At 41.7% G+C, this 22,028-nt stretch overlaps 1 protein-coding gene across 8 annotated transcripts in view; it reads left to right on the top strand.

The window, feature by feature from the left end:
- The window catches only part of TAFA5 (TAFA chemokine like family member 5), a 601,401-nt gene that overhangs the window by 140,637 nt on the left and 438,736 nt on the right, over nucleotides 1-22,028 (top strand). The window contains exon 1 of one of the 8 annotated variants that reach the window (XM_037889076.2): nucleotides 15,076-17,186. The exons of 5 other annotated variants lie outside the window; for them this stretch is intronic. In XM_037889076.2, the coding sequence (XP_037745004.1) occupies nucleotides 17,096-17,186 (91 nt within the window). In that variant the 5' untranslated portion in view covers nucleotides 15,076-17,095. Of the gene's footprint in view, nucleotides 1-15,075; nucleotides 17,187-22,028 lie in introns of those variants that run through there. 2 more of the 8 variants (XM_043550988.1, XM_007054574.3) reach the window with 2 other exon arrangements.

Here is a 22,028-nt window from a genome sequence, read left to right as displayed (position 1 = left end):
GTCTGACCTTTTGAGACAGATGTGAATAGTTAGTCCCTTTCTGAAAAGAAAGCGAGAGCCTTCTCCTAGTTTCAGTTGTACTAGGTATAAATGTGAGTGTGTATTTTATTAAATTAAAATGATCACAAAAACACCCTTAAAAATCAGAAAGAGTTTATACACACTATTCCCAGCCTCTTGCAACACACACACACACACACACGGATTATATAAGGAAAGACTGTTCAAATCTTATTTCTAAATGTTCAGATATGTAGGGTTGTTAGATCCCTAATATTATTTGAACATAATTTATTTTGTTTCATTTCCTTTTGCACTTTCAGAAGTGATTTCAATTGAATCATTTATAGATCTTCCATTCAGATTGTAACAGCTATTTTTGAATGGATAAATCTCAATGGTTTGTATATGAGATATTGCCTGAGGTGTTTCCAAGATGCTTTTGAGCTGGGTAAGGAATACATTGAGCCTTGACACATCCTCAAAGCACTGTGGCTTGGATTTAAAATATACAGTTTAAAAATCTACTCGATAACCCCATTATCTGTGGATCATTCAGACAATCATTCAGGCTATAACTTGGCGCTCTAAAGGAATCTTAATCAACACATTATTTAGGCTGAAACCCACATGAAATATTTACATAAAAATATGGTATACTTGCAAAAATAAAATTAATAATCTAATCCACATGCTGCAATGGATGCATGGAAACTATGATGTATTATTTGAATACTTTAATATTTATTTCTTTTGTATAAAGCCATTAAAGTATAATATTACTGTTACTGGGAAATATGAAAATCATTTTGCAATGGCTCATAAAACTGCAATGCTAACAGTCTCTGTGGGGCATTCTGTGTCTGTCCCTGCATGGGTATACAAGTGAGGTGAAGAAGACCCAAGAAGCTTCCTCTCCCTTGCTCAGCGGCCAGCCAAAATCTCTGCTGTTGCGTACAAAAGTCCAGAGAGTCTAGGTTAGATAGCATGATACTAGACTTCCAAAAAGGGTGGAATAAAAGTGGGGCCATGATTCTGCCTCCTGACTTCTGCCCTGTTTAGAGTTGAGCAATCCCATCATGTTGCACCTTGTTAAGGTTTTCTTAGCCTTTATTTTGGGATATGCTTTCTCACCAATAATCTGACTCAGTGAACCAGAATGCCTTGTGGAACTTTCACTGGTGTTGATTCCTTCCTGCTCATCAATGCAGGCTGTGGCTTAATAAACACAATATTGCTTTAACTGTGGTGGGTATTACCATTTCAGTAACTGGTATTTGTTGTTGTTGTTGTTTCTTAAATGTTGGTAACTTGGATGCTTCATTTCTTGTTGTAATTAAAGTTTGCTATTTAAAATAGTGTATGCATGCATAAAAAATGCTCCTGTTAGAACTGTAAAATCCAAAACTAAATGTAAGAGGACGATGGATCTTCATTAACTCTAATGATTTATCTTTCACTATGCTAGTACTGTGATACATACAAAAACTGACTGTATGGGGAAAAGGGGTGGTTGGGAAAGGGAAAAGTGTGTGTGTGTGTGTGTGTGTGTAGTGATGCTAACCTCCAAATTCTGACATTACCCCCACTACAAATATACATGTATGGGCCTTCATTTAATTAATTCCTCATAGCATCAAGTCCCAAATTGAACCCCAGATTATTTTATGACAGGTTTCAGACAGGTTTCAGCCGTGTTAGTCTGTATCCGCAAAAAGAACAGGAGTACTTGTGGCACCTTAGAGACTAACAAATTTATTAGAGCATAAGCTTTCATGGGCTACAGCCCACTTCATCGGATGCATAGAATGGAACATATAGTAAGAAGATAGATATATATACAGAGAAGGTGGAAGTTGCCATACAAACTGTAAGAGGCTAATTAATTAAGATGATTAATTAGCCTCTTACAGTTTGTATGGCAACTTCCACTTTCTCTGTATGTATATAGATATCTTCTTACTATATGTTCCATTCTATGCATCCGATGAAGTGGGCTGTAGCCCACGAAAGCTTATGATCTAATAAATGCTTATGCTCTAATAAATTTGTTAGTCTCTAAGGTGCCACAAGTACTCCTGTTCTTTTTGCAGATTATTTTATAGTAATCTATTTTATCCTGCTTGACAAAAGAAGTCTCATACTACTTGGTAATATTTAGCCAGTGAGACTGGATTAATGCTTTACTTTTTTAATATCCCAAAGATAGATTACATTTTACAAGCCATTCATGTATAATATAATGTTTTATATTACGGAACTACAAATAAATTTGCATTTTAAAATGAGATACTTGAAAACCACTCCCTCCTTTTCTTATTTAAGATTGTGGAATAGAATGAACCCAGGCCCAACAGTAATTTAATATTTTAAAACTTCTGGGCCTCATTTACTGCTGTATTTCTCCATTTTTATGCAGGTGTAGCACTTCTGAGACCAGTAAAATTGCACAGGCATAAACCTGGAGTAACATAGTGGTAAATCAGGTCTTTTTTCTTTGTTAAATTTTAATTATTGTAAATTTTTGGGTCTATAGCTATTTTTAACTGTTTATTTGGGATTTTAACCAACTCTTTTTTAAAGCTTTGCACTTAACATTTTAATCAAAGTGTTTCTGAAAACATTTGTATTTTCCCTTTTAGTTTACAAGAATCCAAAGAAATTTTAAACTGCTTTTTGGTGGCGGAAGAGTGCGGGGGAGCATTGTTTGGGATCTATTTTTTGTTTGTTCCTAAGTGATTTGTATAAGAGATTTCCTCACCCAGCATTAATACCATCTAGCATGCTTCACATTTTACCAGGACAGCCACTCCCACATCTGCAGCTGTGCTCAGCACACCCTTGTTGCAGTAGGACAGTAGCAGTCCATCTGGGGTTTGTCCTAGGTATGCCATATTTGTGCAACAGCTCCCTTTCCCACACAGCAGAGTATGAAGAGCTGGGGGAAGGAGTCAAATGAATCTATAGGGGTTGGACAGCTGTCCCTCATCATCAACCCTTGTGGTGTGCAGGGGAGTCAGTGGTTTGAACATAGTCACGAGGTTTTAGTCACAGACCCTGCATTTTCTTCATCACAGTTTTACCATCCTGTGGCATGCCGGGGCATATAAGGAGCATTCTCATGTGGCACCATGCTTTTCCTGCTCTCTCCACTTTACTTTCCCTAGCTACCCTTGGACCTTTCCTATGCTGTGCTGCTTTATTGTGTGTCTATCAGTAGGCACTGTTGGCACCTTAAAACTTTGCCATCTCTTACTTTTTCTCATTGCTTATTCTGCATGGCATTCCTCACGGACCTCTGTCTTCAGACACAAAGGACTCGTTTTGTCTGGGATAAATGGCCAATATTTCTGTCCACTTGCTGTCATTACCAAACTGTACTATAAGTAGATGCCAGCATTCAGGCCAGGTGCATCAACAAGAAGTGATGTTGAAAAATGTGTCTGCCCCAAATGTAGGTTCCTTAATTTCTTCTGTTATTAACACAAGTTATAACTTAGTTTCAAATACCATTTTAATCAGTAATACTTTTGGTGTGATGGAATTCTCAGCACATGTTGGACTAATATAAATTAAACCATTATATTTTAATTCTGGAGAAGGCTTAAAACTATTTATCTTAACTTACGCAGACAAGTCAGTTGAAATAGTGGAAACCACTCTTTTTTTTTTCTTTGGACTATTGAGACCTAGCATTGGATTTATTTTCTACACCTCTGATTGCTCAGTTGTTGACTATTATTATTATTGGCACCCTAAAGGATTGCTATGTACAAGTAAAGATATGGGTTGAAATTTTTCAAAGCTAGTTAGATTAACCCACTCAACTTCCTTTAATTTCAAATGGGATTAGTCAGTCCCCTTAGTCAGCCCTGAAAATCTCAATCATGGCCTCTTCCCTGAAGAGCTGATTGGTAATTATTGTCTACCCTGAATACAATCATAGAATCATAGAATATCAGGGTTGGAAGGGACCTCAGGAGGTCATCTAGTCCAACCCCCTGCTCAAAGCAGGACCAATCCCCAACTAAATCATCCCAGCCAGGGCTTTGTCAAGCCTGACCTTAAAACTATCTAAGGAAGGAGATTCCACCACCTCCCTAGGTAACGCATTCCAGTGTTTCACCACCCTCCTAGTGAAAAAGTGTTTCCTAATATCCAACCTAAACCTCCCGCACTGCAACTTGAGACCATTACTCCTTGTTCTGTCATCAGCTACCACTGAGAACAGTCTAGATCCATCCTCTTTGGAGCCCCCTTTCAGGTAGTTGAAAGCAGCTATCAAATCCCCCCTCATTCTTCTCTTCCGCAGACTAAACAATCCCAGTTCCCTCAGCCTCTCCTCATAAGTCATGTGTTCCAGTCCCCAATCATTTTTGTTGCCCTCCGCTGGACGTTTTCCAATTTTTCCACATCCTTCTTGTAGTGTGGGGCCCAAAACTGGACACAGTACTCCAGATGAGGCCTCACCAATGTCGAATAGAGGGGAACGATCACGTCTCTCGATCTGCTGGCAATGCTCCTACATATACATCCCAAAATGCCATTGGCCTTCTTGGCAACAAGGGCACACTGTTGACTCATATCCAGCTTCTCATCCACTCTAACCCCTAGGTCCTTTTCTGCAGAACTGCTGCCGAGCCATTCGGTCCCTAGTCTGTAGCGGTGCATGGGATTCTTCCGTCCTAAGTGTAGGACTCTGCACTTGTCCTTGTTGAACCTCATCATATTTCTTTTGGCCCAATCCTCCAATTTGACTAGGGCCCTCTGTATCCTATCCCTACCCTCCAGCGTATCTACCTCTCCTCCCAGTTTAGCGTCATCTGCGAACTTGCTGAGGGTGCAATCCATACCATCCTCCAGATCATTTATGAAGATATTGAACAAAACCGGCCCAAGGACCGACCCTTGGGGCACTCCACTTGATACCGGCTGCCAACTAGACATGGAGCCATTGATCACTAGCTGTTGAGCCCGACAATCCAGCCAACTTTCTATCCACCTTATAGCCCATTCATCCAGCCCATACTTCTTTAACTTGCTGGCAAGAATACTGTGGGAGACCGTGTCAAAAGCTTTGCTAAAGTCAAGGAACAACACATCCACCGCTTTCCCCTCATCCACAGAGCCAGTTATCACGTCATAGAAGGCGAGATTAGTTAGGCATGACTTGCTCTTGGTGAATCCATGCTGACTGTTCCTGATCACTTTCCTCTCCTCTAAGTGCTTCAGAATTGATTCCTTGATTCTCAAACTAGGTCCAGATCTTGCAACTGGAGCCACCTAGGCAGCCTCTTGCACCCTCCCAGCCCCGCTTTGGCTTCAGTAGGCTCCTCCTGGATGTAAGAGATCACCCATCACATGACATAAGTGACGGTCATAAAGAAACCAAGAAAAAAGGGGAGGGGAGAGGAAGGACAAAAGGTCACTGTAATATCACAAATCACTCAGTAAGGGACGCATTTGGATGGTTCTATCAAATTAATATTTTTTTATTTCTTCAAACGTACACAGGTATCTACAGGGAGCCATTTGATGGTTTTAAAACATGTCATATAAAGAACTGCCCATAAATATCCATCAACCACTTTCTCCTCAGTCCTCAGACCACCCCTTCCTCAAAAGCCTGAGTGGAAAATGGGTTTTGTGGCATGCCCCAAAAGTTAACAAATCTGCCATCTGGTGTACAAGGCACAGGGGAATGAGTTCCAAAGTCAAGGAGCAGCTCGCTACCTATAGACTCCCTGGTTACAGGGTTCATCTTTCAGGGATTATGACACCATGCTTTTGGATCTGAACCGGCTGCCTTTTAAGTATTGGCTAAAATGTAAGGTGTTTGTGCTGCTGATGTATAAAGCCCTAAAGAGGCGAGGTGGCTTACCTTAAATATTGCATCTCTTGCTATGTCGTAGTGCCACCTTAAAATCAGAGGGTAGCCTAAGTTGGAGCCCAACTTGTATAAGAGATGGGACAGTTGGTGGGTATGGTTTGTGAGAGCCCCTTAGCTGTGCAATTCATTCCCCATCCCTTCACAGTCTGAAATATTCCTAGTTCATCAACCTTCACTGCCTTCTGTGAGGCCCATTTGTTTCCCCTAGTTGGGAGAGATGTGGAGGACTCCTGTGGGAAACTGTAAATATCTAAGTATATCTTCAGCTGCTAGGTTATTATATATGTCTATTAGGCATGAGGCCTAGTAATACGTTTTTATAACTGTGTTTTTAAGTGGGTTGCAGAGTACTTAGTGGAAAGGGTAGAATAAGCATAAAATATTACAAAATAATAATAAAAATAAATAGGCAACATGACAGAAATGAGGAATTAAGGATGTAAATGATTGTAAGAGAGGTGGCAGGGTGGAAGGTGTTCTATGCTTACAGCGTAGAAGAGGAAGGCATATGGTAGTGTAGTTCTACTGCAACATCATAGTAAGTTTGCCTGGCATCTTGGTCATGTCCCAGTTTTCATTGCTTTGTAATTTAATGCATGGCTCAAGGGCTCATTATGGGCTATAGACCCTTTCACTTATTCTTAGCCAGCTCAAATACAGCCTGCATCAATAGTGGACAAAAATTATTACCAAATGATGGCTGTTATGTGTGAAAAAGTCTAATGAGATCCTAGTGGGCAACTGTCCACCTGACAAAAAACTACTGGCACAGTTATTTTCCTATAAACAAAGAAAAGGAATGAGATTTAACCCAGAATAGAAAGTCAGTTAAATACTGTAGGGACAAGAGAAGAGCAGCAAAACAGCACAATGAGTTCATGCTATCCAAAAGATGTAAGAAGAATAAGAGATTTTACAAATGTATCAGAAAGAATTAACATTAGATAAAAAATTGGCTCATTAATAAAGGAGTAGGGGATTATATTAACTATTCTAGAATATGAACTACAGAATCCCTTTTAAGAATCTGTACTTTGCAAGGACAAATAAATACAAGTGGTCTGGACTGTCAGGAAATAAGAGTTTATTAATGTAGCACCCACTTAAGTAAGGGAAGTGAAGGGAGAATGGAGGAATATTTAGGAAGCCACAGAGAAAGAAAATTGTCAGAAAGACATAGAATGGTGAAACAGATGTGAACTTTTAATCTGACATGGTAGCTGCATGTATATCATGTCACAGAACAGGGAAATCTGACAGAGCTTCTTTAAGGTATTTTTTACTTCACTGAAACTACCTTGATATTCTTCTTCATCTTCTTAGAATAGGCGCAATGTGCCTCAGGTGGCATGTGACTAGGATTCATCACCGAATTTGGTCTGCTGGTTGGATCATTAGCTTCCCTGACTTGGGCCAGGTACTGATGGGGAATGCAATGTGAATGCTGATCCATGCCCCCACACCTTGATATTCACTATTCACTGGAGATCTGGCCCAATATTTAGATCACCCTATACAGTTCTGAGTATTTCAGTAGCAGAGGGATGTTTAAAAATTGTACGGGATTCTGAGAACAGAAACAAAAATTACTAAAGGGGTGGAGGAATTAATTTGTGCAGGGTAATTAGAAGAATTTTCACACACACTCTCTCTCTCCATTTTTTATACTATGATATCCAAATTGGCCAGATTACAATAAAAGGTGGGAAAGGATAATCTAATGCTCATACAGATGTATGTGAAGGGTTTACCCATGATGAAAGGATAAATAGGAGTAACAAGATGAACCTGGGCAAAGTAATCTGTTAAACTGAATATCAGAGACATCCCAACTCAGAGATGACATGTAACTGTTGATGGGGGTTGGGGGTAAAGGGACAGTTTAACAGTTCTGATGGTATGCAGCAGGGTTAAGGGCAGGGCATATAAACTGTGGCAGAAATCTGGGGAGGAGTGGCCCCTCCACATGCCACGTCTGTCCCAACTGGTAGGCCTGCCATCAATTACTTGGGAGATTATTCCATCCTAACCCATCCATCAACTGAGTAACGGAAAAGTAAACTAAATAAAGTTCAGTCAGAAACAATCAGAGACTGGCAAAAGTTTTGTCCTAGATAACCTAAGAAAAGATCTTTTACTAGCTCTAACTGGTATGGTTCCAAGAAAGCAGCGGATTCAAAATGTGTACATGCATATGGGGTAAAGTCATCCCTGCCATAACTGCATTAAAATTTGCAGTTACACCAGGCATGAATTTGGACTATTTTGAACAACCAGGAATTAAACCTCCAAATCTATTGTCCCCCAAAAGACAGTCAACGCAACTGAAATTAAGGGTTTGATTACAGGTATGAGTAGGGGGATCATAAAATGGCTCTGCAGTAATTTCAAAGAACTTAAACACCTTTTAAAATACAAAATATCACAGTTCTTCTTTGAGTGGTGATCCTGATGGGTGTTCCCTGTGCGTGCGCATGCACTCCATGTGCCTGAGACCAGAAGATTCTTCAACGTGCACCACAATGTGCTGCGGACCAACTACACTTCCAGTTCCTTTCAACCACTCTGGTTGAAGATGTATCGCCTCAGTGTTCACAGCTTTGCTAGCATTGATTTTCCTGCTATAAAAATAGTTGATTTTTCCCCTTTTAAACTTAGACACTAAAACTAATTAGTTAGTTGATAGTGTTTTGCGGGCTAAAGAGTCCCCCCCTCACACTTTCCGCTCTTCCCCGGCCAGGCATTTAGTATGCCTAAGATCCTGGACTTCAATTCCTGAGTGGCCTGCCCCATGGTCTTTCTGATTAGCCATCTACACTACTTCTGCTTGTATTGTCTCAGGGAGTCTCACTTTCCTTCTAAGTGAGAGATCTGTTGTGCCTACCCTTCTCAAATGCAGCAATCCCATGAGTTGTAGCTCTGAAGACACCTCATGGAACTCTCCACAAGGCCCCAACCCATTCCTGAGCCCTCTGACCCCCTGTACACCAATGTTGAAGTCACCAATCAGGTGATTGGTACGCAGCTCTTGATTTGAAAGATTCCTACTTGCATATAGACATTCACCCAGTGCACAGGAAATTCCTGAGCTTCATGGTGGACCTAAAACATTACCAGCATGGAGTTCTCCCTTTTGATCTCTCAATGGCCACAAGTGTTTTCACAAAGGTGCTCTCCATAGTAGCAAAGTAGTTCTGTTGCCATGGCAGCCCAATGTTTCCTTACCTTGACGACTGCCTGCTGACATTGAGGTCATCTTGGGAAGTTCAATAGAGAATTCTCACCCTCCTCAGCCTCCTGTAATCTTTAGGATTCCAGGTAAACCCAGAAAAATCCACTTTAATCCTCCCCTCTCCCCAAATTATAGATTTTATTGGAGCAACTCTGGATTCTCCTTCAGCCAGAGCTTTCTTACCTCAGGGCAGATTCCTCACAGACCTCAACATCCAACTTTTCCTGAGCACTCAGACAACAGCTTGGTCATGCCTGGACATCTTTAGAGTCTTCAGGAATTGGTTAAAGACAGTCTACACCCAAAATTGAAATTCTCTAGGCAAAAGCGTCTCAATTCCCTAGACCATCCTGACAGCTCTCACCTGGTGGGAAAACCTGTATGTATAGGAGTTTCCTTTGTTTCTCCTCATCTACAATAATTACAGATACCTCTCCTGGGGTATGGGAAAGGGACACCTGGACAACCACGTGGTTCAGGGCTCTTGGACCCATCAAGAATCCAGACTATGTGTCAACCTCCTTCAAATTTGAGGAGAATACAAAGCTTGCAAAAAGCTTTTTCCTTTTGTACACAATCTACATGTTCTGGTCATGTTGGACAACATGACAACATAAATAAGTAAAGGGGTATGAGGTCCACCCTTCTTAGCATAGCAGTGGTCAAACTCTTGAATTGATGCATCTGATTAGGCTTTAAGCGGTGCACCTTCCAGGGATAACAAACATCTCATCGGACAATCTCAGCAGACACTTCCACAGAGACCACGACTGGGAACTCCACAACTCAGTGGTACTGAGTATCTTCTGACAGTGGGACTTCTTAGTATTACAAATAAACAAGTATCTAGCCTTCTGCTCACGTGCAGCTGAAGAGGACACATTCTTGGTGCAGTGGTTGGAACCACTAATGTTTGCATTCCCACCCATCCCCTTCTTACTTGGGTCCTCAATAAGATGAAGAAAGACAAAATGACATTAATTCTAGGGGTGACTTGGTGGCCAAGTTCGCTTTTGTTCACCTCCATCCTCCAGCTGACCCCTCCCTGCCCCCTACAGAATACATTTACAACTGCTGCCAAATCTTCTGACCCAGGATAAGAGAATGACCATCCATCCAACCCAGTGCTCTTTCATCTCAGGTTGGTATTTGGATGGATGACTAATGTAGAGAAGTCATGCTCAGGAGATCCAGTCCATCCACAATAACAACAGGAAATTGTTTGTAAATAAATATTAAATGGCCAAATGGAAATGGTTCTCTATCTGGTGCAAGCACCATCATGTACCTCCAGGGGGGGAAGACTTCCCTGTCATCCTGGAGCATCTGTTAACATTAACGACATCTGGTTTATCTATCGGCTCACTGCGTGTATATCTGGCAGTGATTAATGCCTTTCTTCCTCCAATAGAAAATTGCTCATTCACCCATCCTATGACTATGAGGTTTTTGAAAGATCTTCTCAGAAACTTTCTTCCAGTATCAACTGCATCACTGAATTGTGACCTTAGTCTGGTACTGTCAAAGCTTATGAATCCACCATTTGAGCTGTTAGCTTCATGCTCTCTTCTACATCTTTCCATAAAGGTAGATTTCCTGACAGCAATTATCTCTACTAGACAGCCTTGGTCACTTATGGCATCCCCTCCATACTGTATGTTCCACAAATATAAGATGACTTTGAATTTACACCCCACATTCACCTTAGGATATTTCTGATTTTGATTTGAATCAACCCCTTCATCTTCCCATTTTCCATCTTAAACTTCACACTACTAGAGAAGACAAGAAGCTCCATTCTCTAGATACCTGTAGAACACTGGCGTTTTACCTGCAGAAGACAAAGTCCTCCTTTAGGAAAACCACAAGCATTTCCATCTCTGAGAAGAAGAAAGGGGAGGCAATCTCCTCACAAAAAATTGTTGTAAGGGATTTTGAGCTGCATTCTGCTTTGATGTGAACAAAGAGGAAGTTCCCCTCTTCTTGGAGTTAGGGCCCATTCTACCAGAGCTCAAGCTACCTCTTTCACTTCTCTTAAGGGTGTACCACCTAGACATCTGTAAAGAATCTATATGGAAGTCCTTTCATACATGTATTAACGAGGCGTTACACCGGGGTATAGCTGGTAAATGGGAGAGGTTCAAAGAAGAGCCATGAGAATGATTAAAGGATTAGAAAACATGCCTTAGTGTTTGAGCTCATTAAGTGTATCTAATTAACAAAGAGACGGTTAAGGGCTGGCATGATCACAGTCTATAAGTACCTACAGGGGGAATAAATATTTACTCTTCAGTCTAGCAGACAAAACTATAACAAGATCCAATGGCTGGAAGTTGAAGACAAATAGAGACTGGAAATAAAGTACACATTTTAAACAGTAATTAACCACTGGAACAAGTTACCAAGGGTTGTGGTAGATTCTCCATCACTGGCTATTTCAAAATTAAGACTGGATATTTTTCTAAAAGACATACTGTAGTTCAAATAGAAATTAGTTCAGGGAAATCCTATGGCCTGTGTTTTTGGAGGAGGTCAGACTAGAAAATCACAGTGGTCCCTTCTAGCCTCATAGTTAAGGCAGCGTGTCTGTCACGGAGGTCACAGAATCCGTGATTTTCCGTGACCTCCGTGACTTCTGCAGTGGCGGTACGGCTGGCTCCGGGGCTGCCCAAGCAGCTCAGGCATCCCCTGGGCCAGTTGCACTGGCCGCTGCCAGGGCAATCTCGGGACACCGCCGCCGCCCCCCCCCACCAGCAGTAGGAGGAGTTTGGGTGGGGGGTTCAGGGTGGGGGGTTGGGGCGTGGGAGGGGGTGAGACCTCTGGGAAGCGCTTATCTTAGGTGAGTTCCCCGGAAGTGGCAACATGTTTCTCCCTCCCTCAGCTCCTAGCTCCACGTGCTGCCTCTGCCCACAAGCACTTCCCCCACAGCTCCCATTGTCGGCTGTTCCCAGGCAATGGGAGCTGCAGAGCTGGCAGCGCACAGAGCTAGGAGCTCAGGCAGGGACATGTCACCACTTCCGAGAAGCTGGGTAGGGAGCCTGCCAGCCCTGCCAATCCACCCCCCCCCCACAGCATTCACTCTGCCCCCAGGTCACCCCTCTCCCCAGCACTTGCGGCATTCCCATGAGCACTCGCAGCACTCCCAAGATTTATTCAGGGGTATAGTACAGGTCATGGGCCATGAATTTTTGTTTACTGCCCATGACCTGTCCATGACTTTTACTTAAAATACCTGTCTCTAAAACATAGCCTTACTCATAGTCAATGAACCTAGAGAATTAAACAGAAAAATATATATTTGCTCCTGAGTTTCTTACAGCGGTTTTATAATACTATAGTGAGACGATCACTACCAAATTGTATGGGACGTTTCAGTAAGAGAAAAACAATGAGTTGATCTAGATACAATTTTTACAAGGCCTTTGTGTTCCTTAAAAAAGGGAAAAGAAAAATTGGAAATTTTATGTGGTTCTCCTATTATCTTCAATGCAGCTGGATAAGCACACACATCAAATACTCAGTGGGATTGCTCCCGGGGGAAACATTTCCACCCCCACCAGCTGTGTGGTTAGAGAGTACTTTCTGCATGGGGATCTCTCACTTCTACAAAAGTGCAGTTGAGATGTTTCTACAACACTGTCTCCTTCGCTCATCTTTGTAGGGGAGGGGATTGGGATTCATCATCCCCCCGTCAACTCTGTAGAGTTTAATTGGAAAAGAAAATACAGGCTGAGGTTAGGGTCCCTGGTAGTAGCCACAGCTTGGGCATATCCCCAGAACACATTGCTCCCTTGCATCTGCTACTGGGGAACACCTGGGGCAGAGCTACAATAGAGGCTTCGGACATCTGCACAGATAGCTCTGCATATCCCTCAGGATCTGTGAGGCTTGGAAGTAGGTCTCATGGCCTATTCCATTGGGGTGACATACCAAATCTTGCCCCCCAGTTTCTCCCTGCCCTTGATAGACCGCAATAGGGAAATTTCTAAAAGGGGCATTTATTCATATTCCGCTACACTGGACATTTGCAATATGTTATTTGAGTTATCTATACTATTATCTTTAAAATTGTATAAATCTCTATGCAGCTGACAAGTTGAAAGGTCAGGGCTATTTTTGAGTAGGACTCACTCTGCTTGAAAGGTCTAAGATATTCAGAAAATATATAAACTTGCTGAACCATATTTAGTACAGCATGCCAGATACCACTTTCCTCCAAATGGGATTTCCTATGGAAACCCTTGTTGCTATGAAACTGAATAGCTTTCCACAATGTGAGCCCTGTACCAAATTTTGCTCTCACAGTGTTGTACACTGAGTTTGAATTCTGATCTCTTAATAATGTAAGGATATACTCCAAAGTTCACTGAAGTACATGGAAGTCTCTTTACAATCTTCAGTGGACTTTGGATTAAACCCTAAATGAGGAGTAGCCCCTAAATAGTCACACCAGTTTAAACCAGTGTAAATGCAAGATTAATTAGGCCCATTGATTTCAGTGGGTTTACACAAGTGCAACTAGGAGGACATTTTGGAGTATGTCCTTGAATAAACTTGCCAATAAGGAAATAAATGTATTGCACAAGATTTTTCAAACTTTTCTCTCCAAGCCCATTATTTTCAAATATGTGGACCATATTGCTCATTTTTGACCTCATACATTCCAAGCTTGATGCATTTTAAAAAACCATTTCTGAGCTATTTTTAATCTGATGACTAAAAATCACAAGTTATTTCAATTTTTTTCAAACTGTTACAACTCAAATTCATGGATTTTCTTCATATATTAAAAAAACCAAACCCACAAACTGTGGACTGAAAGCAGATTTGGTATATTTCAGATCTGTAGGTACAGTTCTGAATGAAAGGTTTTACAAATGGAACATCTCAAACGTAACTATAATGTTGCTACTGTGAAACTACAATATTCAAATATCTTAAATGAAGGCAGCAAATGGGTTTATAGGGATATAGCAGTTGTATTTAGTGAAAACAATGAAAAGATAGACATTTTTAATGTTTCTCCACTCTTTGTCGCTGAAGAACCAAAAAGCTTAGAGAACAGACTATATCCCAAGCAGGGTCAACAAGAGACAGCTGCCCACCAACATTTAATTTAACTCTAATTTAAGATGGAGTAAATCTTTCTTTCCAGTGGGGTGTAAATATATGGAAGCACCTACTACAAGCTATACTTTAAGCATTTAACAAAAAGATATCAAAACACCACTGACTAATTTTGAGGATTATTTTCTTAGTTTAATTCTGCTTTAAGAATCATTGGATGAGCTTTATTCTCAATCCTCACTAAATCCCTGTGAAAATATTAATCACTGACATATTAGTAGAAAAACTGTACAAAAGTAGAGACAAATAGTCTAACTAAAATAACTGTTGCTTATTGAATTGGCATGACATTCTAGTGGTAATTAAAGAGTCAGTTTCATCCACGGAGTTATACCAGAGATGAGGACTCACGTTGCTTATATGTTTGCAGGGTTTAGGTTGTTTTATACAATGCGGATTCCTATTAGTGTTGCCTTTAGCTGGTGCTTTCACAGTACATTACAGGTGTCAAATAATGAGATTGAGTCACAGGCTCTCTAACGGGCAAAGGGTGACTAGTGAAAGGGCAATGCGGCCTCTTTTCCCCGACTGCCCAGCACAAACAGGGTCGGTCTAGAATTAGTACTTGAAATAATCGGTCCGTCCTTCCTTCCGCCCCCAGAAAAAAGAGTTGAGGACGGGCTTGCCCTCTGCTTCAAAAAAGTAGTGGGTTGGAGGGTTATCTCCACCGGCAAGGAAGCGACGTGGGGAGGAGGAAAAGGGAAAGGACAAGTGTGATCATAATAGATCCAACCCTTCTCCTCCATGTTTACTCCTCTGATGCCCTCCCTCGTTTCTGCTCCCTCCTCCCATTCTTGCTTAGCCGTTCCGCTTCTGCACCCACTTTCCCCCCTGGCACCCCGGTGTTTGCTCCTCTGGCCTTTTCCTCTCCCACATTTTCGCTTCTCTCCCCCCGCTTTGGCCCCTTTGCCCCCAGGTTTGCTCCTTGCCCGCCCGGTCCTCTCGACACCTCCCTACCCCTTCCTGCTTGACCTTGCCCCTCTTCTGCCCAGCGGGGAGCAGATCCGGACGGCAAGCGGCGGCTGAGCGCTGCGCAGGCTCAGCTCTCGGGCATGCTCACTACCACCCGGGGAGTAAAATCGGGGAAAGTTGCGAGAGGAAGCCGGCAGGGTTTAAATGCGACGGAGCGGGGCTGGGACTGAGCGTGTTGAGGCGTTACCCGCCACCGATCTCCCCTGGCCGAAGTACCACCGGGGAGCTTGCATGCAGGCAGGCGCCCGGTTCACAGCCCCAGCACAGGCTGGCAGCTTGCAGCTCTACCGGCACCCAGCCTGCAGCAACCCAAATACACCCAGAAAGGGGGATCTTCAGCGAGCGGCCGTCCGGCCACCCAGATACAGCCTGGGAGGTTGCACCATCCAGGCACCCAGCTCCCCGCGCACCCGGAGAGACACCGAGATCCGCTGCGTGCGCCAAGCCAGACTGAGCCGACAAGCCCCGATAGTCCCTGGGAGCTTGTCTCCACGAAGACGCCTAGCCTAGAGGTCTAACGCGACCCCGAAAGGAAGCTCTCTTGCGAGCGAGCGAGCCCCAGGTTGTGCCTACAGCCCAACTCCAGCCGAGACTGAGTGGAAGATCTACAGCGTTCAGCCAATCCAGACACCCAGCCCACAGCTCCAACCTTTCTGAGCGCCGATCGGGCAGAGCCTCACAAATCAGCTCCTCTCTGGCAGCCAGCAGCTACCCAACCCTCCTCCTCCCTTTTTTCCTCCAGAAAGCCTCCCAAAACCGACTGCCCGGGAGCTGCTCCTCGCCAACGACCCGCAGCGATCATTCAGCACCCGCTCGTTTCCTCTCGGCTGCGGCAGCACCCCAAGCTTGGGAATTGTGTTGCTGGAGTGTGTGTGTGTGTGCGCGAGAGAGATTGCTACGGAGGCATCAACCTGTAGGCTGAGATTTCTTTTGCGGCAGCTACCTGTTTGGAAAGCGCTTTGCGGGTGCAGCAGGAAAAGCGCACAAAGATTTATGCAACCCCTCCTCAATCTGGAGGCGGGCAAGTGAACTAGCTCTCCGGCCCCGGCTCAGTGCAGCCTTTCCGGGAGAGGGCTCCCCATCCCGGCTGCTGTCTGGATCCGGACGAAGAGGGAATAAGGCAGCGGGAGGTGAGAGCCCAAGTGAAGGCAAGCGGCTTTGCAAGGCAACGCACGCCAGGAGCTGCACTGTGGCCCGCTGGTACCGACACTTCCCCGGGATATCAGGATACATTGAGTTGCTCTGAATGGGAGAAGCTCTCCAAGCTTGGTGGGTGGCTCAGATAGTGATAATCGGTTTAGAGGAGTTGCAATAAAGAGAGATTTCCCCTCCCATTCTCACGCTCCCCCTTCTCCACAGATTGTGGCGGCGGACACCGTACAGGTAATCCAGCAAGCCGGGCGATGGTGCACTGGCTTCCCCGGAGCCCCAGAAAGATAACCCCGGCTCCCGCATTCCTAGCACTGCTGAGCCCGAGCAGTCACTGAACCACCACCAGCAGCAGCAAAAACAACCCCCACCGGAGCAGTGTAGGAGCTATTGCGCAATTCTGCCCAGATTTGCTTCCTTCCCTCCCTCCTCCCCAACCGTCAATGCTGCTCAACTCACGAGGAAACAGAAAGCTGATTCATGGATCCCAGACCCAGCTTCCTCTGTGCTGCTGTCCATAAGAAGATCATGGTACTGCTGCTGCTTGAGACTTTGTTGTAAATCCCCTCACCCCTCCTCCCCAAACCCTGAGCGCTCGCTCTCTCTCGGAAGTGTGGTTACTGCTTGGGGAGCAGCCGAGCCTGGCGCAAAAGGGGAAACGTTGATGCATCGCTGTGGAAATTAATTGTGTGACTTTCTGGGTATTTACTGAGTTTCAGACCGAGATGCAGCTCTTGAAAGCTTTATGGGCATTAGCAGGAGCAGCTATCTGCTGTTTTCTTATATTTGTCATCCACTCACAGTTCCTTAAAGAAGGTAATTATATCTGCATGTCTACATACCCTGTTCTTTCAACGCGAAGATGCTAGGTGCCTTAATTTTTTGTATTGTTTCCAGTATGTTCTGTCTACAGTATTGGCTCGACTGTATTCTCTCTCTCTCTCCCCCCACACACGCTTTAAAACCGTTCATCTTTATTTAGAAGGTAGCTAGATGTAGGTTGGGTTCCTGATTTTTCTGTATATACACACATAATGTGTGCAGTCTCTGAGCGTTAACGTCTCATTACTTTAATGAGATATTTTAGTGCATGGACAAGATTTTCTGCTATTAGGAAGACCGAGGATCACTAGTCATCGTTTGAGTATTAATAAACCAAAAAAACCCACAAGTAAATGTCTTATTTGTATATCAAATCAATAGGTGGCTTATTTTTTTTCTTTTTAAATTCAATATATTTTCAATAGATGGCACTAAAGTTCTATGGAAAGGGCAGGGCAGAGCAAATTCTGGGCATTCGGCTCCTTCCTTTTCCTCCTCGCTGCCCTAAAACTGGTAGAGGCCTTTTGCATGGTTTCAGGGTTCCTATTTTTTCCATCGCTGTGTTCAGAAAATCACCATCACAAATCAGCGGAGAAAATGTTTTGTTTCCTTAAGGAAACAAAAAAATGTAAGATGCATTCTGGTTAAGTGGATACAGGATGTTTCTAGGCGAAGGAAATCTTAGGTTCAGTTTCTTTCTTTTCTCCTCCCCCCCCCCCCCCCCCCCCGCGTTCTCCTCCTCAAGGAAACTAACCCATTTTCTCTGCGGAAATAATGATTGAATTGGTTATTCGTGATACAAGCGCAGTGTAAAGATGGGAGCTTAATGAGTTAGGGGTGCATACGATGGTTTTTTTGGGGGGGGGGGGGCAAGGAGAATGAGATCTGCTGCTGCTTTGTAAACCACGCAGCGTTGTCAAAACGCTTGCAGTTTACTTGGTTGTGTTTTGGGATCCGAGCTGGGTATTTTTTAGTGCATGTTACTAAATATCTCAGCACTTGACTGAACAGTGAACACCAGCGTAGGTTAGGGTGTTTGCTGCACCAAATGTGAAGCAAGTTTTGTGTGATTGGGACAAAGTTTCACTCAAGATTGGTCAGAGTGACAATGTTCCAGCTGCTAGAAGATCTCTACTGGTGTGTAATTTACATGAGTCGGTCCAGGAAGTACTGTACATTTGGTAAAGAATTTGTAAACCAAGAAAGCATCAGGGTTGATTTGGTTAGTTGTGGGAGAAGAGCTATTTAGATAGCTAGCTACACTAAGAAGTTAGCCAAAGATTTCTCTTTTAAGAGGTCTGCAGATGCTTTAATTGTGTTGTGTGTAAATGCCTCCCAGATATTCATTAATTTAATAATCATACAAATTAGCATAATAGCAAGGTTCATATATTTTCTGCCTAATTAGGTGACTCTTTTAAAGACGTATTGTGGAAAAAAGAATATATTACCATTCATTTCAAGCTAATTTTGTTAGTATTTGCCTTCATGTTTTGCTATTTTATGCTATCTTTCACTACTACATTTTGACACCTTCGTTACTGTAAATAATCCAAGTAAGAAGGAGGGCTTTATAACAGTTTAAAAGAAAGTATTCTTTAGCATTGTTGGCCAAAAAGATTAACAACCAACTGCATTTTCTTTTTCTTTTTTTAATTAAGGGATCAGTGACCACCTAATCAAGAGTTTTAGCACATTTTGCATTATTTTTTCCAACAATATTTATGGTCATTCTGTTGTGAAATGACTATATGAAACCGATGTGCTTCCGAGCCTGTAGGGTAATTTATTAACTGTGCCTGTCTGTGTATTTCTGTGGACAAGAGTATTTTCATCCCATTTTTTAAATAGACACACACAAAGAGCTGTATAAAGAGTGTAAGTCTGGATTGTTTGTATCATATTAGCTCTCGGCCTGAATGCATTTTTTTTTGGTTAATCTTAATATTAGCATTTTGACTTTTTTTATAACATTCACATTCAGCACTCCATGTGTTCTGCACTGCAGTTTGAGTGATAACATTGTGCAGTTTAATAGGGTTGGGTAAAACTCCATATAGTTTCTCCGTGTCTTGCACAGCTTTCCCCCCCCCCATCACTAATCGACTGATCTGTTTTTATGTGTAGCTGTATTGAGATGAATTTATTTATTTCGGGAAGAAGAAACGTTAGGTAGCGTTCTGGGTTTCTGTTAAAAAAAAAACAAAACAAAACACCTACATGTTTTGTTCATTGTGCCTAAAGGAATTAAAATTCCCTTTTCTTTTTAATTGGAAAATTAACTTCTTTTCTCCCACCCATTTAAAAAAAAAAGACATTTATTAGCATGGAAAAAGTGAAGAAAACAAACAACTCCCCCTTCAGAACATTCATCTTCTTCCTACCATAACAGTATATTTGTTTACTGAACCTACATAAATAGCATACATGTGACAGATTACTTCTGCCTGTCTTCAGAATACCTGAGACTTGGTTTTGATAGGGCAGTGTTTTGTTTTGTTTTTTTTTTAAGTCTGTGAGATGTTACAGAATAGAATGTCTGAATTCAAATAATAATATTGAAACACTGATTTATTGGCAACAGGTGAATTTAAGTTTATTGCATGTTGGAGCTCTGTGGACAGCTCGGGTCCATTGTTTGTGGTTCAGGTGTGTAGCCAAAATCCTCAGTTAAATGCTAAGGTACCTTCATTTGATGATTTCTTATGGGCTGTCAAATTAATCTCTCCTCAGAACAGCAACCAAGTGGGTTGCCAGTTTGTCTAGCCTGATCAAGCTACTTGATAGCATATCTCTGAAACAGTCTGACAGTACAAATGACACATACTCCAGTTCTCTATATTGTGTGTAAGAAGATACCTGAATTACAAAAAAGTTACGTAAAATTAAGTAAAGGTCTAATTTTTATTTTCTTATATGGTACATGTATGTTGTGTACAAGTTATATTTAGTTTTTCTTGTCATTTCTAGAGACCATTGGTGATGGAACTGATCATAAAATTTATGTATAACAGTCCCTTGAAAATGCTGCATAGGATCATAGAAATAGAGGGCTGGAAAGGACATCAAGAGGTCCTCAGGTCTAGCCTCCAGTGCTGAGGCAGGACCAAGTAAACCTAGATTGTCCCTGATGGGTGTTTGTCCAAAATGTTCTTAAAAACCTTCAATAATGGGAATTCCACAACATCCCTTGGAAGCCTATTCCAGAACTTAAGTACCATTATAGTTAGACATTTTTTCCTAATATCTAACCTAAATCTCCTTTGCTGCAGATGAAGACCGCTTCTTATTGTCTTACTGTCAGTTGACATAGATAACAATTGATCACCATTCCTTTTATAACAGCCCATCACATATTTGAAAACTGTTATCAGGTTGTCCCTCAGTATTTTCTTCTCAAGATGAAACATGCCCAGTTTTTACAATCATCACATCTTTTTCTGTATTTATCTTCCTGCTACTCACTTTGGATTAGTGATTTTACTGATTCATGGTAACCATATATTACATATTAGTATCAAATATTTTTATAATTTCAATTTGAAAACATAACATATAGACTTGAGAACTTTGATTAAAATAAACGGATAGTATGCAGCTAAGACTATTTTTAAAAGCAAATAAACATTCAGTCATATTGATAGATAGTTGAAATATAGCACCCTCCTATGTATTGTAGAGTTTGTAAACTAAATTTTCTGTTGTAGTGCTTTGCTGAACTCATGCCACTTAAAATATCTCATTTCAGTTTAAAATACATTTTTTAATCCTTAAATTATTTTTACACAATTAAGGCAACTTAATACATTGTTGTACACTCAACATGATGTAAAAAAACAATGAACATTTTGTTCTGAGATGAGTGGGAAAGAGCTCTTTAAATGGCCATTTTCATGAATATGTTTTTTTCAGGAAGTGAAGAATGGGTAACACAGGGTGCCATTTTTCCACACTTAGGCTTTTGTGTGGAAATGCAGGTCATCCTGTGGCTAATCCGTTCCCCTGTGTCCAATATGTCTTTCAGTATTTCAGAAAGATGAATAGAGCTGTGAACCAAGAAAAGGGTATTGTGATATATAATTGCAGTCCCATGCCTGTCTGCTCTTTGTACAAATCAGTTTAACATATTCTAGTCAGTTTGAAGAGGAGTTAAAATTTAAAACATTGTACAGTCAGTATAGGGGACTAAAAGTAGGAAATGGTATTGACTACCTGTGTCTAAATTTTAAATGGTTAATCTTCTGTTTATAATCACTTAAGATTTTTTTTTAATAAGAAGCAAAGCTGCATAATGTCATAAGTTGAAGAATATTGTATGAATGAATTGGGGAGAATCTGCCCCCTCCAAAAACAAATAACCCTTTTATTTAGTAATGAATTTTAACTATTCACAATTATGATGGTAATTATGAGAAAAGGTAGAGAATACATTTTCACAATGTGCCTTGGTATAATTTATAAAAAGTAGCCTAATTAGGGGTAACTACAGTGATATGCACAAAGCAGTATGTGTTTGCACAGTAATTTCTTTATTTTGATGTTTTTGCTTAACCTAAGAATATCAGATCTAATTAAGTCCTAGATTTATAAAATATTGTTTCCTATATTAAGGATTGAGAATGGTTTGACAGATTAGAATGGCATGACACTGTTTTGGGCGCTTAAACTGCGCAGAAGCAACATTCATATAGTGTCACTTACTTAAACCACAAAAAGCAAAGGAATTCAGAGTCTGAAACTCCAATTCTTAACCTGTTGTGCTCAGATACTATAGGAATCTGTATAGAATGAAGTGATTTTGCATATATGCTGCAGCACCTAAACAGAACAAGGAAA

Source organism: Chelonia mydas, chromosome 1 (assembly GCF_015237465.2).
Source record: "Chelonia mydas isolate rCheMyd1 chromosome 1, rCheMyd1.pri.v2, whole genome shotgun sequence".
Lineage (NCBI taxonomy): Eukaryota > Metazoa > Chordata > Testudines > Cheloniidae > Chelonia > Chelonia mydas.
This window is presented reverse-complemented; position numbering and strand designations above follow the sequence as displayed.